This window comes from Amphiura filiformis, chromosome 14 (genome assembly GCF_039555335.1).
Source record: "Amphiura filiformis chromosome 14, Afil_fr2py, whole genome shotgun sequence".
NCBI classification, from domain to species: Eukaryota; Metazoa; Echinodermata; class Ophiuroidea; order Amphilepidida; family Amphiuridae; genus Amphiura; species Amphiura filiformis.
This window is the reverse complement of record NC_092641.1, coordinates 34,850,543-34,864,547: the sequence shown is the minus strand read 5'-3', so window position 1 is coordinate 34,864,547 and position 14,005 is coordinate 34,850,543. Positions and strand designations below refer to the sequence as shown.

Sequence of the window (14,005 nt, the reverse complement as noted above, 5' to 3'; positions counted from 1 at the left end):
TCTGCAATGTAATATAAACCACACACTTTCCTTGATTAAACCCATTTTATTTTTCAAAAGTCACTCTCCAGCAATGAATGTGACATACTGGATTTCAATCAATGTGTTACAAGACTCAAATCACGGGATTGGGTGGTTCTTTCATACATGCTATTTCTCACATGCTCAATAGACACAGATGATGAATTTGAGTTGTTCTTTCATACATATGACAGGCCTATGTATAGCAACAATTTCCAATGCTTAACTCAATTTGGCCAACGTATGGACTTGGGTGGGTTTTGTATTCATATATTCAATTAAAGACTGGGGTGGAGACATTCACTGCGCTTGTTGTTCTCTGCTTGGAAGAACTTGGACAAAATGTGTGCTCAGGTGTATCGAGGTGGAAACTGTGCGCATGATGGTTTATAAGAGAATCGTTTTTGTATAGAAACCTTTCCGTATGTTTCTTTAAAAGGGCGTATCTTCGAAAGTTGTAAGCCGATTGAAATAATTGTTTTGGTTTATTAAAGCTTACGAATAGATATTAAAGGTTTCTTTACATACCAAAATATATTTGATCAACTTTTCGAAGAGAAAGAGAAATAAGGTGTTTTTTTTTTTTTTTTTGGGGGTCACCCTGTATTAATCATGATATGCAAGTTATTAAAATAGATTCGGACATAAACAATCGATACATGCCACTCATCGAAACGATCACGGTGGTCGCTACCCGGGAGATGATGAAACGGGGTCTGCCAGCTAGTTTCTAAAAAGGTCAGAAAAAATTAAGTATCTTTAACTAGGTTTATTTTAAAACAAACCTTAAGTAGTTAAAATGGATAAGTTGACTCGTAGATATCATACTCACCACTAAGAAACTCTAAAAATATGCAGTATGCAGGTATGCAAAACGAACCTGCAGCATTTTTACGACCAAATGGGCAGTTGGTGTTCCGACTGCACAATTCACACTGAGGCCAAAGTGTTCGATTGCCTAGAAAGAAGTGGGTCGGTAGGTCGATTTATTTTTTGTTTATTTGTTTGCCCAGAAATTGGGTACAAAGGATTGAGTCGGTAGGTCGATTTTCTTTTATTTTTTTGCCCAGATATGGGGTAGAAACGAGTGGGTCGGTAGGTCAATTTCCTTTTTTGTTGTCTTGGATCTGTACACGTGTTGCAGCAAGTGGGGTAGAAGATCAAATATACGAGATTCAGCCTCACACATTTTGTACTTGTGACGAACTTTTTAAAATGCATTTCAACCTTACCATATAAAGTTTAATATTTTTGGCAACAAAATCTTGACAAAGATTCAGTATAAATTCAGTATAACGTGGTTGTTGCAGAGCTGAAAGCAAAAAAATCCCAGACCATACTATATTGTCCTGCTTGGTTCTCTATATTGATGTTGATGGTATAAGTATAAATTTGAACAAAATTGTACTATACATCAAAATATGTTGCTTTTAGGGCGCTAGCGCTGATAATCCTTTTTTTTTTCTTGCTCTTCACTTTTTCAAACCACCGAAAAAAAAATTGGGTCAAACTTTTCGAGCTGTTGAGGAAGGGGCGGCAAAATTGAATTTTCAGTAGGCCTAGACAAGAAGAAAGGGATTTAGAGATTTGTAATTGAGTAGTTTAGATGAATAGCTAGGCATGATTTAACAGAAGGTTCTTTCCAAAACCCACTCGTAATGTTTATTTCGAATCAAGATTTTAACTTGAATTTTATGAGCTCCATGCATGCGTCCAGGTTTTGTGTGCACATTTTTAATAAATACATGAAGTCACTTTGGGAGGAAATTATCATACTTAAAAGTATAATAATTTCATCCCAGAGTGATTTTGTGTATGTGTTATATGCAGCTCTGACCAGTACGCCTACTATCAATTTCCAAATTATTGAAAACACAGAAATAAAAACAAACACTTTGGTGCTTAAAAAGCCCACTTCGGTGTTTAAAAAAACCACTTTGGTGTTAAAAACAAGCACATTGGTTTCAACAAGTAAACACATAATTCAATCAGTTCATATAATTTATCATTATATTCATATAAAGGCAAAGCATATCTTTAGTTTCAATTTTTTGTATGTATTCTTTACTATTATAGGCAAAATATCTAATTCTTAAAGCCATATTATAACATTTTCAAACAAAATAGATTAGCATTTCTTTGCCATAAAATGTTAGCTTTACTGTCAGATATATCCCCTTTTATTTTTGAGCCGAACATCTACGGCAAAGCAAAGAAAATTGGAATTTACTTCCAGCGCACATGTCGCCAATGCGTACCACTCCTTCGATCATGTTATGGTACGACCCTTTGTTGTGTATATCACCGTCCCGCACGCCGTGTACGTACTGTGCGTTATGAACATCGTGTATGCGTTCGACTAATAATTCCATCATAATAATAAAACGCCGGTTCCATGAGAGCCACCTTTGTGCGGATTTGCGATCATGAGCGTATACTCTGGAAGACCACATGCTTACGGAGCCTTGAAATTCATCTTTTGAGAATTAACCAATCATGTTCTTATAAAGGTCATATAGTGCTCAACAGTACTATTCAATAATCGAGCATGTAATAAAATTCACAAAATCATGTAATAATGTTCTAACAGTATGATTTTATTAGTCGGGAGTTTCACGCCTCGGTTCAGAATTCAGCAGCTATTTTATCTGATGATCATCACTAGGGCGTGAATTTCCAGAATAATAAAATCATGTTATAAGAACAATACTACCTGGGTTTGTGTTCTTTACTTTAAGGCAACAAAAAAAAGCCTGTTCTACGGGCCCAACCGATCCAGAATTTGCGTTTTGGAGATTTTAAAAAAATTGTTTTGCGAAAATCATGTAAAATCAGACATTTTGGGGCCAAAAATTTATTAATTTTGGCTTTACATTTTTAGAAAAAATGTTTTCAAAAAGCCCGGCCAACAAACCCTCCTTGAATGGTTCTCCCGCCCGGTCCGCCCATAGAGCAGGGTTATTTTTTTCGTCGCCTAATACTGTAATTAGAATACAAATGTCATTATGGAAGAGCTATGGAAAGTCCAATTTTGCTTATTACACTCTACAACAACAGAGTTTTAGTACTATTTGACCTCAACACAGCTATGCAGAATACTAATATTCATTTTTAAACCAAGGTAGAATCAAAGGCATGTAGACTGGGGGAGGGCAGGGGTAAACTCCCCCACAGCTTGAAATACCTGGACCAAAAGGGTGTAAATACTGTGACAAAATTATACGACAAAATCAATGGAAATTTGTACTGGCCACAATGGTTCCAATTTTGGTACATTTTATCATTAAGAACATTATATCACACATTCCTCTAACTATATTTAATAACCCAAAAAGATAATTTTGGTGCCTATCCCCACACCCACCATTTTTTTAGATTCTTGGACACCTCGGCGAAAATAAAAATGGGTCAACGGATAACAATTTTAGTTGGCGAAAAATATTTCATCAGCAAATACAATTTAAATTGTAAACTTAATATGTATATTTTGTAAAAGTATTACGACACGTGAATCATGTAGGAAGCAAAATGGCCGCTAATGGCCGACTATTGTCATATCATCAGTCGCTTATCTCATATATAGAATCCCTGCTCTGGACCAGAATTACATTAATTTAAAAACAATTGTTTAAAACAGACCTGGTAATCAGGCCAATATTATGGTTTTCTGAATAGTACAATATACAACCTACGCCACCTATCAGAATCTAATATAGCTTTAACAAATTAATGTTTACTTTGTTCTTTATTTTAAACATGAAAATAATTATACTATCATAAAAGAAAAATAACAATGATATTGAGATGATTGAGAAGCCATGGGCCAGATATGATCATCCACAGGCCTATTGCTTAAATAACCCATAAAATGTATATCTACTCCCTGCAAAAAATATCTGAAATAATATTGTATAATCTTCTCATTTCAAAAGGAAACCATTCTTGATTTGATCATTATCCTCTCTAGTAAAACTGGCTTCACCAGTGTAATAGCCATGTCCACACACTTCAACCACCACAGCACTGAACTCTCCACATTTGGTGTCTTTGACGGCTGACCCAGTAAATCTGGACCCGCAAGCTCCACTCTCAAAAGTCCTTTTTTGATTCAGAGTGATAAGTTTCTTGTGGTATTGTAAAGCTATGCGAGCTGTTACTCCAGATCCAGTTGGGCTCCGATCAACCTAATGTGAAGCAAAGAAAATATTATCAAAAGTAGTAATAATAACAATGTGCAAGATTGGATTAGATGTTAGGGGTTGTACAATAATAAGGAGCTGGGGGATGGGGATCAAGAAATTGTTGTCAAGCAAAAAAAAGGGGGTGACAATAAGCAGTTTTTGGCTGGTCAAGGGGGGGGGGGAAAGCAATTTTGTCGTACATTTACGTGACACCTTTTAAATAACAAGCTCTAATAAGGCTTAGGAAAATAGTACAGAACCGTTCAAATATGTAAAATTTTCTGCTCGCTATGCGCGTATGATATACAACTTGACCATTAGGACAGTAGTCACGCACAAAGATAAACATTTCAACATGTTCAATATACGACTAAGAATATACCTCAACCAAAATTCACGAAATTTTCAGGCAAGCTAACTTTAGTTATTCTATAACATGACACCCATTTTTGATTCCGGCGCTTTTTCTTGCTTGATGATATGAACATTCTTGTGTTCGTGACATGCAATTTTTCTCATTTTCCCAGCTACTTTGGACATGTTCAAGCTTCTTTATTTTCCATTTAATTCAACTTTTTACAAGTTATTTGTTGCTTTACACAAATGTTTGATATCTTATCTGTGGTCAGGGTACATAAATGGAGCAATATACAACCCGTGTCTTCCATTTCTGGAGCTATTTCGATAAAACGTGTTTGTTTCAACATTGTGTTACGTAACTCGTGTTCACCAACCCGTATAAATTTTCTGTCGAACAAAAGAGGTCACGAAGTTGCCGTCGTACTGTCAAGATGTTAACGAAAATAATTCATGACAGTCCGGCCATATTCAAGGTCAAAGGTCAACACAGTGGTCAAATTTCAAAGTTGCTCAAAACTGGTTAATCCAGAGAAAGTAAAGTTTGACAAACCGTTTATGGGTTATAAGCAAAAAGGTCAAATCTAGGTGGGTCAGTTGTTTTGGCTCCGATTTCATCGCAAATGGGATCAAATTGCTCGTAATGTAAACGTGGTAAAAAAAAGTCAAAGAAGGAATCGTTTGCATCGTCTAAAATGCTTCGTTATTGACAAAATTGGGCACTAAAGGTCAACCCCCATTCAGCCTATTGACCACAACCTATTTTGTGATATTTCCTAGGTAACGAAACATCCTGCTTTGGTAGAGTCCTGGGGGAGATGCACATTAAAACCTGGTAGATACCAGACTATATCTAAAATTATGCAAAATTAATTAGCAAGACCTGTTTATTTCATCACTGCCAACAATAATGATTATGCTAAGTCACATTAACCTAAATAATATGGTGGATATGTAGTATACATGACAGCCCCCAATTTTAGGAAAAAGGGCAAATAAAGTTCAGTCAACAAATCTCAAAGCAAATTTTAGATCTATTTTGACATGTTTAGGTATAATCAGCTCACATTTAACATGGATTTAATTGCATGGACTCGGACCGTTTGTGTCCGAGTCCGAGCCGAGCCGAGTCTTTTGTGTCCGAGTCCGAGCCGAGTCCGAGTCCAACAAAAAGTGGACTCGAGTCTGGACTCGAGTCCGAGTCCGGACTCGAACGATACATCACTGATTCTCAGCATATTATACTGAACAAATGAACAATTCCATGAAATAGAAACAAAAAGTTTGGTTTTCCATCATGAGACTTATTTTAATTTTTGTCTAACCCCATGATCACAGCCGTGGTGTGACCCTTAATAACATATGGCCCCAAATCTCTAAACACCCTATAGATATTGGCTAATGTCAATACACGTGTGCAGGTGGCATCACTCTACTATATGTTATTTGTGTCAGTATTTGGCCGTAAGTGAACCCTTAATGACATTTGACCACACATCTGTGTATGATTCATAGACACTGGGCAATAAGCAATGCATATGTGCAAGTTGCGTTACCGTCCTACGTAGTTTGTTGGAGGAGAAACATTTTAAAGTATGTCGTTTTATACTGGAAGTGACCCCTTAATGACCTATGACCCCAAATAAAAATACCACTGGGTAACCATGATTCACGTGTAAACATAGCGTTACTGTCCTATGTTTTTCTTAGTAAATAAAATTGTTTGAAGGTATTTCACTTTATACCGATAGTGGCCCCTTAATGATATTTGAACTCAAATAGCAAAATACCATGTATGACTAACAGCAATTCATGTATGCATATTACGTCACTGTGCTTTGTTTTTCTTGGTTAATAATTTTTTTTAAAAAGGTATTTGGTTTTACACTGGAAGTGACCCTTAATGACCTTTGACCCCAAATCTGTGTATGATTTATAAACACTAGGTAATAGCAATGCATGTGTGCAAGTGAGAGAAGATGCATTTTGATGATATTTCGTTTTATGCCAGAAGTGCACCTTAATGACCCCAAATAATAAAATACCACATTATTATGGGGTAACCGCAATTCACGTTACCATGGTTACGTGTGGATAAACCGTTATTGTGCTACGATTAATAGACACTGGGCATAACATGTAGCGTCACTGTCCTACGTAATTTGTGGGAGAAGATGCAGTTTGAGTTGAAATGACGTTTTTGACCCCTATGACCCATGCGTGACCTTTTGGCCTGATGAGTTTAGGGGCATGGTCAATAATGGTTGTGACCAAGTTAGCAAATATAAATGTCGACAGAAGAAAGAACTAAAGCTACTGTGGCCGGAAGTTAACAAGTGTAGCACAACCCCCTTCCTGAGTTTAAATTTACTGGTCTAGATATTTCATAGCGACGGTAAAATGTGCTTCTTTCTTACTCACAAACATCTGTCATCCTGCAACCTACTAGACAAATGTTTCCCTCCAGATCACCAGCTCAACAAGATTCTAAATAGAAACACCGTAAAGATAAGTTATAGTTGCATGCCCAACATGCAACAACTTATATCAGGACACAACAAATGAATATGTGCTGCAATCTGCGAAAACGTCTCTGGCTTCGACACAAAACATCACTAATTGCAACTGCAAAAACAAATTGTGCCCTCTTGATGGAAATTGCCTGACATCGGGAGTAATATATCAAGCGAAGGTCACAAGGGCAGACAACCGCAAGGAAGAGACATATGTTGGACTTACAGAAGGCCCATTTAAAACAAGATTCAATGTCCATAGCAGTACCTTCAAAAATGTAAATCAAAGATACGCCACCGCTCTGAGCAACTACATCTGGAACCTTAATGATAAGAAAGTATCATATTCCATCAAATGGAGAATTATTGCTCAAAGTAAATCTTACTCTACCAGCAGCAAAAAATGCAATCTATGCATTACTGAGAAATACTTAATTATAACTAAACCACAAATGTCAACCTTGAACCACAGAAACGAACTAGCAAGTGGCTGCAGGCATAGAAAAAAACACTTACTGTGTAACTATAAATAAGTTGCTCTTTTAGCATGTTTAGCAATAAACAGGCCCAGACATGGATACGCACTTTGTGTTGCGCAACTTTAAGATACGCGGTTGCGTTAATTCCTCTTGCGCGCGCATCGAAACTCAAGACATATTCTTTGTCATTTTCCACATTGCAACTGACGAGTGTGGATGGGTCAAACCAACTATACGAAACAGATTTGTATTGCTATGTGCTAATTTCACTAGTACAATAATAATATATTTCGCTCCTATATTTTATAGTTGAGCACTGTATCTAGTGATGGTTTCATTGTAATTTCTTACTATAAATAAATAAATAGGTATTTTGATCCCTTATTTTGCCACGGTTTCTGTGCCGAATTGGACAGCATGTATGCAAAACGTATTAGCATTCATAGGCGTTCGTTGTGTGACCAATTGAGATCTTAGAGATTCTAGAGTAAAAAGTGCCGGGAAAAGTGCTTCTCTCTCGCCCACAAATACGCGTTGCCCTCCAATTTTCTGTGAATTTGTTGAAAACATATCTGAACTTAAATCTGAAATTTGGAGGTTTATAATAATAAAAAGGTATTTTGACCCTTGCTTTCGCCGTGGTTTGTGCCGAATTGAACATCAGTGTTTTGTGTACAAAACGTATATCATGCATCTCGCGCTGAGTGCCAGCCTCCATTGAGATCGATGATTTACTGTGATTTTCCATAGCGATGGTAAAAAATGCTTCTAATTCGTGCGCAGTAAAATCTGGCCCTGCCATTTTCTCTGAATGTCCCCAAAACTGGCCTCAACCTAAATTTGAAATCTGGAGGGGCACAATTAAAAACAAAGGGATTTTCAGATCTGTTTTCGCCACTGTTTCTGTGCCGAATTGAGCAGGTTTGTGTATGGAGCGTATTCGCTTGCATCATAGCGTCGTGTGGTCGATTGCGAAGATTTAAAGTCGGGGTTCAAGTTTACGTTGTTGATAATCAAAATTTTAAGGAATTTTTATAATAATTTGATCGCTTCTTATCCTAACAGCACTGCCCAGCGTCAGTGCAGTCACCGGAGCAGATCCGTAAATTACGTAATCCAATTAAAACGTGCTTAACAACATGGGATTAAGGCCTTTGCAACTGGCAGATTGGTAAGCTTTGTCAATTTTATATTTGCATTTTACAACGCAAATCGTAATGAAATACCTATTCTTTATTTCTTTCCCCTCCTTCTCAATCTCTCTCCCCGTTCCCCCTTCCCCTACTTTCTCCATATTCCTGCTTCATTTTTCCCTCTCTCAAATTTAACCCCCTCCTATGATACCCCATTCGCACTCCAGTTCCCCCTCACTAGTGATGTTGTCAGGGCTATCCTGTTTGTAGGGAATGGGGATGTGACTTTCAAAGGCAATTAAATTATGATAACAATTCCAAGAAATTTTGATTATCAACAACGTAAACTTGAACCGCGAGTCTAAATTATCGCAATCGACTACGCAACGGCCGAAATGCATGCGGGTATGTTTGTACACAACCTTGTTCAATTCAGCACAGACATAGTGGCTTTGTTGATTTGTGCCCCTTCAAATTTCAGAGACATGTTTTCTAGAAGTTCACGGAAAATCGCATGACGATGTGATTTTGCGAACGAAAAAGAAGCAAGTTTTACTATCGCTATGGAAAATCTGTTCCATTACAATTATTTGATCTTAATCCACCACACAACGATCAAGATGCATGTGAATACGCCTTGTACACATATCTGTTCCATTCGGACATAAAAGCAGTGGTTGAAACAACTCTCAAAAGTCATTTACTCTTTAATCATACTCCTCTGGATTTCAGATTTAGGTTGAGACATGTTTTCAAAAAAATCACAGAAAATTGCATGACGACACGTATTTATGAGCAAAAGAGAAGCACTTTTCACCCAAGTTTATGGGTCAAAGTTCAAATTTAAAATTTGTCCAACGAGCTCAAATTCAACAGGTATGATCCTGACGACATTCTAAACATGTTAAGAATATAATGACACAGTTATCATCTAAAATCATCTAAAATCTAAATCATCTCCAAAATGAAGTTAAGATGAAGTAGGAATATCGATACAAACCTGAGCTTTGGCAAAGACACACATGTTGGCTGTGGGCTCATCACTCCACTCATCATTCCCATCTGTGATAATGGTTCCATAGAGAAATGCCAAATCCTTATCATCTGGATGCCTGAGTTTCACCTGCTCCTTAACCGCATTAGATACCGCTGTAGCCGCATCGACGATATCTCTTGTTCGGGATTTCCTTACATCAAGGCCGAAACGTTCAGCTGACACAAATGCGTAGAAGGCTCCTCCATAGCCAATGTCTACTGTCACCTTTCCGTGGCCTACTACATCTACATCAAGATCTGAAATTAAAAAGAACACAATTGCTTTAAAGCTACTTTCATAGATCACTTGAGCAAGTGTGATAAAATCAAACAGCTAGCGTACAATAGTGAACACAAAATACAAGGTGTCCCATAAAAAGTTACATGTAGAAAATGAACCGCATTTTATGATGGTACAACAAAACAATTTCATTATTTCAGATACTATTGACCCATCCTTCTTGTAACTGTTTGCTTAGTTTTAATTCTGTATCCCCAAAGCAATTAGCCCAAGATGATAGGGATGCATATCGCACAACGAAAGTTGAACACAAGCACAACTTTGTTTTGAAATTTTTGCTCAATTAGGTCTACTTTTTATGTTTCTCTTTTTTTTCATTGTTGAACTTTATTACACAAAAGAAACATATTGAAAAATTAAATATTGTAGACTGAAAATAAATAAGTTTTAGATAGAGCTTCTTGACTCTTGGTGGTAACAAATAAAGGGAAGATGGTCATTAGAGAAGAACACGTTTTTGGTGAAAGTAGTTCTGCACGCTGTATCTCCTGTTATCAACATAGTGAAATGAATTACAATCTTTTGCATTTATGCCTTGCTTGGATTTTGTTGACTTGATACTGCTGTTTGTTTTTACATTTCTGACTGAACTCTTGAAATTAAGTTTTTTCATTCTTTGTTTAAAATACTGCATCTACCATGCTATAGCTGGACCTACTCAAGTGCCCCGCCAAATGCACGGTGGCTGTGACGGTGGTATAATGAACCTCGTGTTGCATTACGGAGGGCGAGTAGGGAGGGCGAGTTGGCGCAGCGGTAATGCCCTCGCCTTGCACCACTGAGGTCCCGGGTTCAAGCCCCGGCGCGGCCCAAGGACTCATGTGCACATGGTTTATCCCGATTCCATGCTCGCTCTCGCAGGTTTTCTCCGGGATCCCTGGTTTCCTCCTGCTTTCAAAAAATCGGTGATTAGTTGTTTGGCTATCAAAAACTTCCTTCACCCAATGGAATTTGGGGAGCTGCATAGATAATTGGTGGATGTTACAATCTAAGTGCGGATAGGTTTGCGCCAAGTTCGGCTGCAACCAGCCTAGTTGATGCAATCTGATTGTGATGATCCACCATGGCAGCGAAATTACAGCGCTTTGATCCCTCTAAGATCCGGAAAAGGCGCTATATAAAACACCGAAATTTATTATTTATTTATTTATTTATTATGTCACATAAAGGGCTTGGTCAGGAATGCCTGGAATGCGGGCTAAGTATGCGAACAGGGCCGTTCCTACCATTAGGCCAGGTAAGGTGGTCGCCTAGGGCGGCAAACGCAGAGGGGCGAAAAAAAGGGGCGAAAAAAAAGAAGAAAAAACGGGAATGAAGAAAGAAAAGGGAAGAACAAATGAGTGTGGATAAAAAGAAAAAATGGGAGGAAAAGGGGGGCGAAAAGAGAAACAGAAAACAGGGCAAAAAAGGAAAAGGGGCGTTTTTCTGACACTTCCCGTATCTGTTGTCAGTGGTGAACATAGCTTTTCTAAGCTAAAGCTGATTACCCTGGGGCTGATTAAGACTTATTTGCGTTCAACGATGCGCAACTTTATGTTTATATGTAAAGCAATACCGGACAATTTATACGATTAAGGTCAAAAATTGTCTACGAATGGCTTTAATTGAGCCGTCATTTCGCAAATTTTAGGCTTTTTCAAACTGAAATTTTACACAATAGTGACAAAATGGTCCACCAAATGGCTTCAATTGGGTCTTCATTTTCCGAAAGTTTCTAACTTCTGAGGGCATAGGCGTACATCCGGGGGTTCATACAATCACCCCCCTATGTTGACGCCTGAATATAGGTTTCTGACTAAATTAACCTCATATTTGCCCATTTTAGTCCCAAAAGTGAAAAGTGTCTGAGTGGGGGTCACATCCACCCTTAGACACCTCCCTGCGTCGCGCAAGCGCGACGCGATGGCCGTGATTGTATTATATTTTTTGGTATGCTTTGGTGGGGCGGCATGGAGAGGCTTTGCATTAATGTTAATTCAATGCATTGAAATCGAATTGAATTGAAATGTATTTTGGGCGATTTTCATTTCAATGCATTGGAATTGAATTGGAATCGAAATGAGTGGGCTTGGGCATGAATTGAATTGGATTGGAATTGAAATCATTGTGAGCAATGAAGAATTGAATTGGATTTGAATTGAAATCATATTGAGCGATGGAGAATGAAGTGGAATTGAAATGAAATTCAGCTTTTCAATTCAGCATTTCAATTCACAAGCAGATGTCTCCCATATCAAAAAATGAGACCTATTCCGGATAACTTCCCGATAGTCACCGGGTAGACACCGGCAAATTTCACATGCAAATTAGTTAGGTAGCGGGTGACTACCCGATAAATTTTTGGGAAACCATAGTGGATACCTTTCAGGTAATAGGTACCGGATGACTACCCGATGACTTTTTGGGAAACTAGCGGGTAACTACCCGGTGACTTTTTTTGGGAACTAGCGGATAACTACCCGGTAACTTTTCGGGGACCTAGCGGATAACTTTTGGTGACAATATACCTGGTGACCTCTTTGGAGACTCCCTGTTGACCTTTTGGGGAATGCAGAAATACAAATTCATGAGTATGCAAAAATTTATTAGACAGTTATAAGCTTATTATTTGAATTGTAGTTTTTGGAGAAATACAACTCTGTAGGCATGGCAGTTGAGCTTATAAAGTGCTATCTTGCAATAAGAAACTTGAAAGTGTACAATGTAATTGTAGTTATTGTACAAAAATATTCTTCTGATTTAATTTGGTTCATGCACACCTTTATAAGGTGCATACCTTAATTAATGTACAACCAAATTGTTATGATATAGCATATGTATTACAGCATATAGCATTTACAGTACCTAAATGTGATGACACAACCTATAATTTTTATATCAAATATTATAATTTATTTACAACAAATAGCTTAACATAAAGTTTATATGCAGTTAATTAACACATTACATGTAGCTGATGATTAGTAATTTAATTGACATTAATTTACTGTCAAAATCATGTATGATTTACTAGAAAAGATATAAACTAAAACATTCAAATGTGTCATAGGTACATTGTACATGTACATTGTATAAAGACTGCATCAATATACAAATCATTTCATACAAATTTTCCTACCTGCATTATCATATGAAATCAAGCATTCAATGGTTTATAATTCCTACAGCATGCTCCAGATTAATTAGTAAACATCTTGTAATGTCCTACATGTAAATCCATACATTTTGGACCACAAATAACTTGAATATCTGCACAAATGTATTCCAACTGCCAACAGCTAGCTGCTCCATTTTGAATTGATTCAGTGACCTTTGACCATACACCCACCCACAATGCATTCTTAAGATGCTTTATGCTATTTTCAAGGTCAAATTAAAAGCGGATAACCACCAGGTAACTCCTGCAAAGAATCTATGTTTCTGGGAACCTTCTGGGTAACTCATTTGAAATATTTGAGTTTATGGGAGACTTCCGGATGTCTACCCGAAAACTTTTGGATAACTTAATTAGGTATCCGCAAGGTATCCATAGCGGCACTTTTGGATAACTCTGGAAAAGGTACCCGAAAGGTTTCTGATGACCACCGAATGGTCATCGGGTGGTCACCGGGAAACTTTTCTTTTTGCTATGGGCTGTGATTCCAGATCATTCCACCTGTAAAAAGTGCCCTTCCCCCGTTCTGAATTCTGATACACTTCCAGGTCTATTCACACAAGAGACACACATTAAAAACTTTTGGCACTAATCATAAAGCACCTAGTTTTTTCAAGCTCCTAATCTTTATACTCAAAAGTCATTGTACATTTGAACAAATTGTGAGAAAACCATTAAAGAAAATTATATCTTTGACCATTGACAGCTTTTTTCACACTTTTTCAAAAGTACAAGGATTTAGGTAGACTATGCCATAGTTGATTTTTGATAAATAAAAACATGTTATTAATCATGACGGTATTCAGTTGAACTCGAAATTGTAATGATATT

The 14,005-nt window shown here is 37.4% G+C and overlaps 1 protein-coding gene across 3 annotated transcripts in view; it reads right to left on the bottom strand.

The window, feature by feature from the left end:
* Nucleotides 1-2,687: 2,687 nt before the first annotated feature.
* LOC140170021 (trans-L-3-hydroxyproline dehydratase-like) overlaps nt 2,688-14,005 on the bottom strand; it is a 34,316-nt gene continuing 22,998 nt past the window's right edge. For all 3 annotated transcript variants that reach the window (XM_072193333.1, XM_072193331.1, XM_072193332.1), the window contains exons 3-4: nt 9,685-9,977; nt 2,688-4,205 (exon numbers count right to left, since the gene is read on the bottom strand). In XM_072193333.1, coding sequence (XP_072049434.1) covers nt 3,942-4,205; nt 9,685-9,977 — 557 coding nt within the window. In that variant the 3' untranslated portion in view covers nt 2,688-3,941. The remainder of the gene's footprint in view (nt 4,206-9,684; nt 9,978-14,005) is intronic.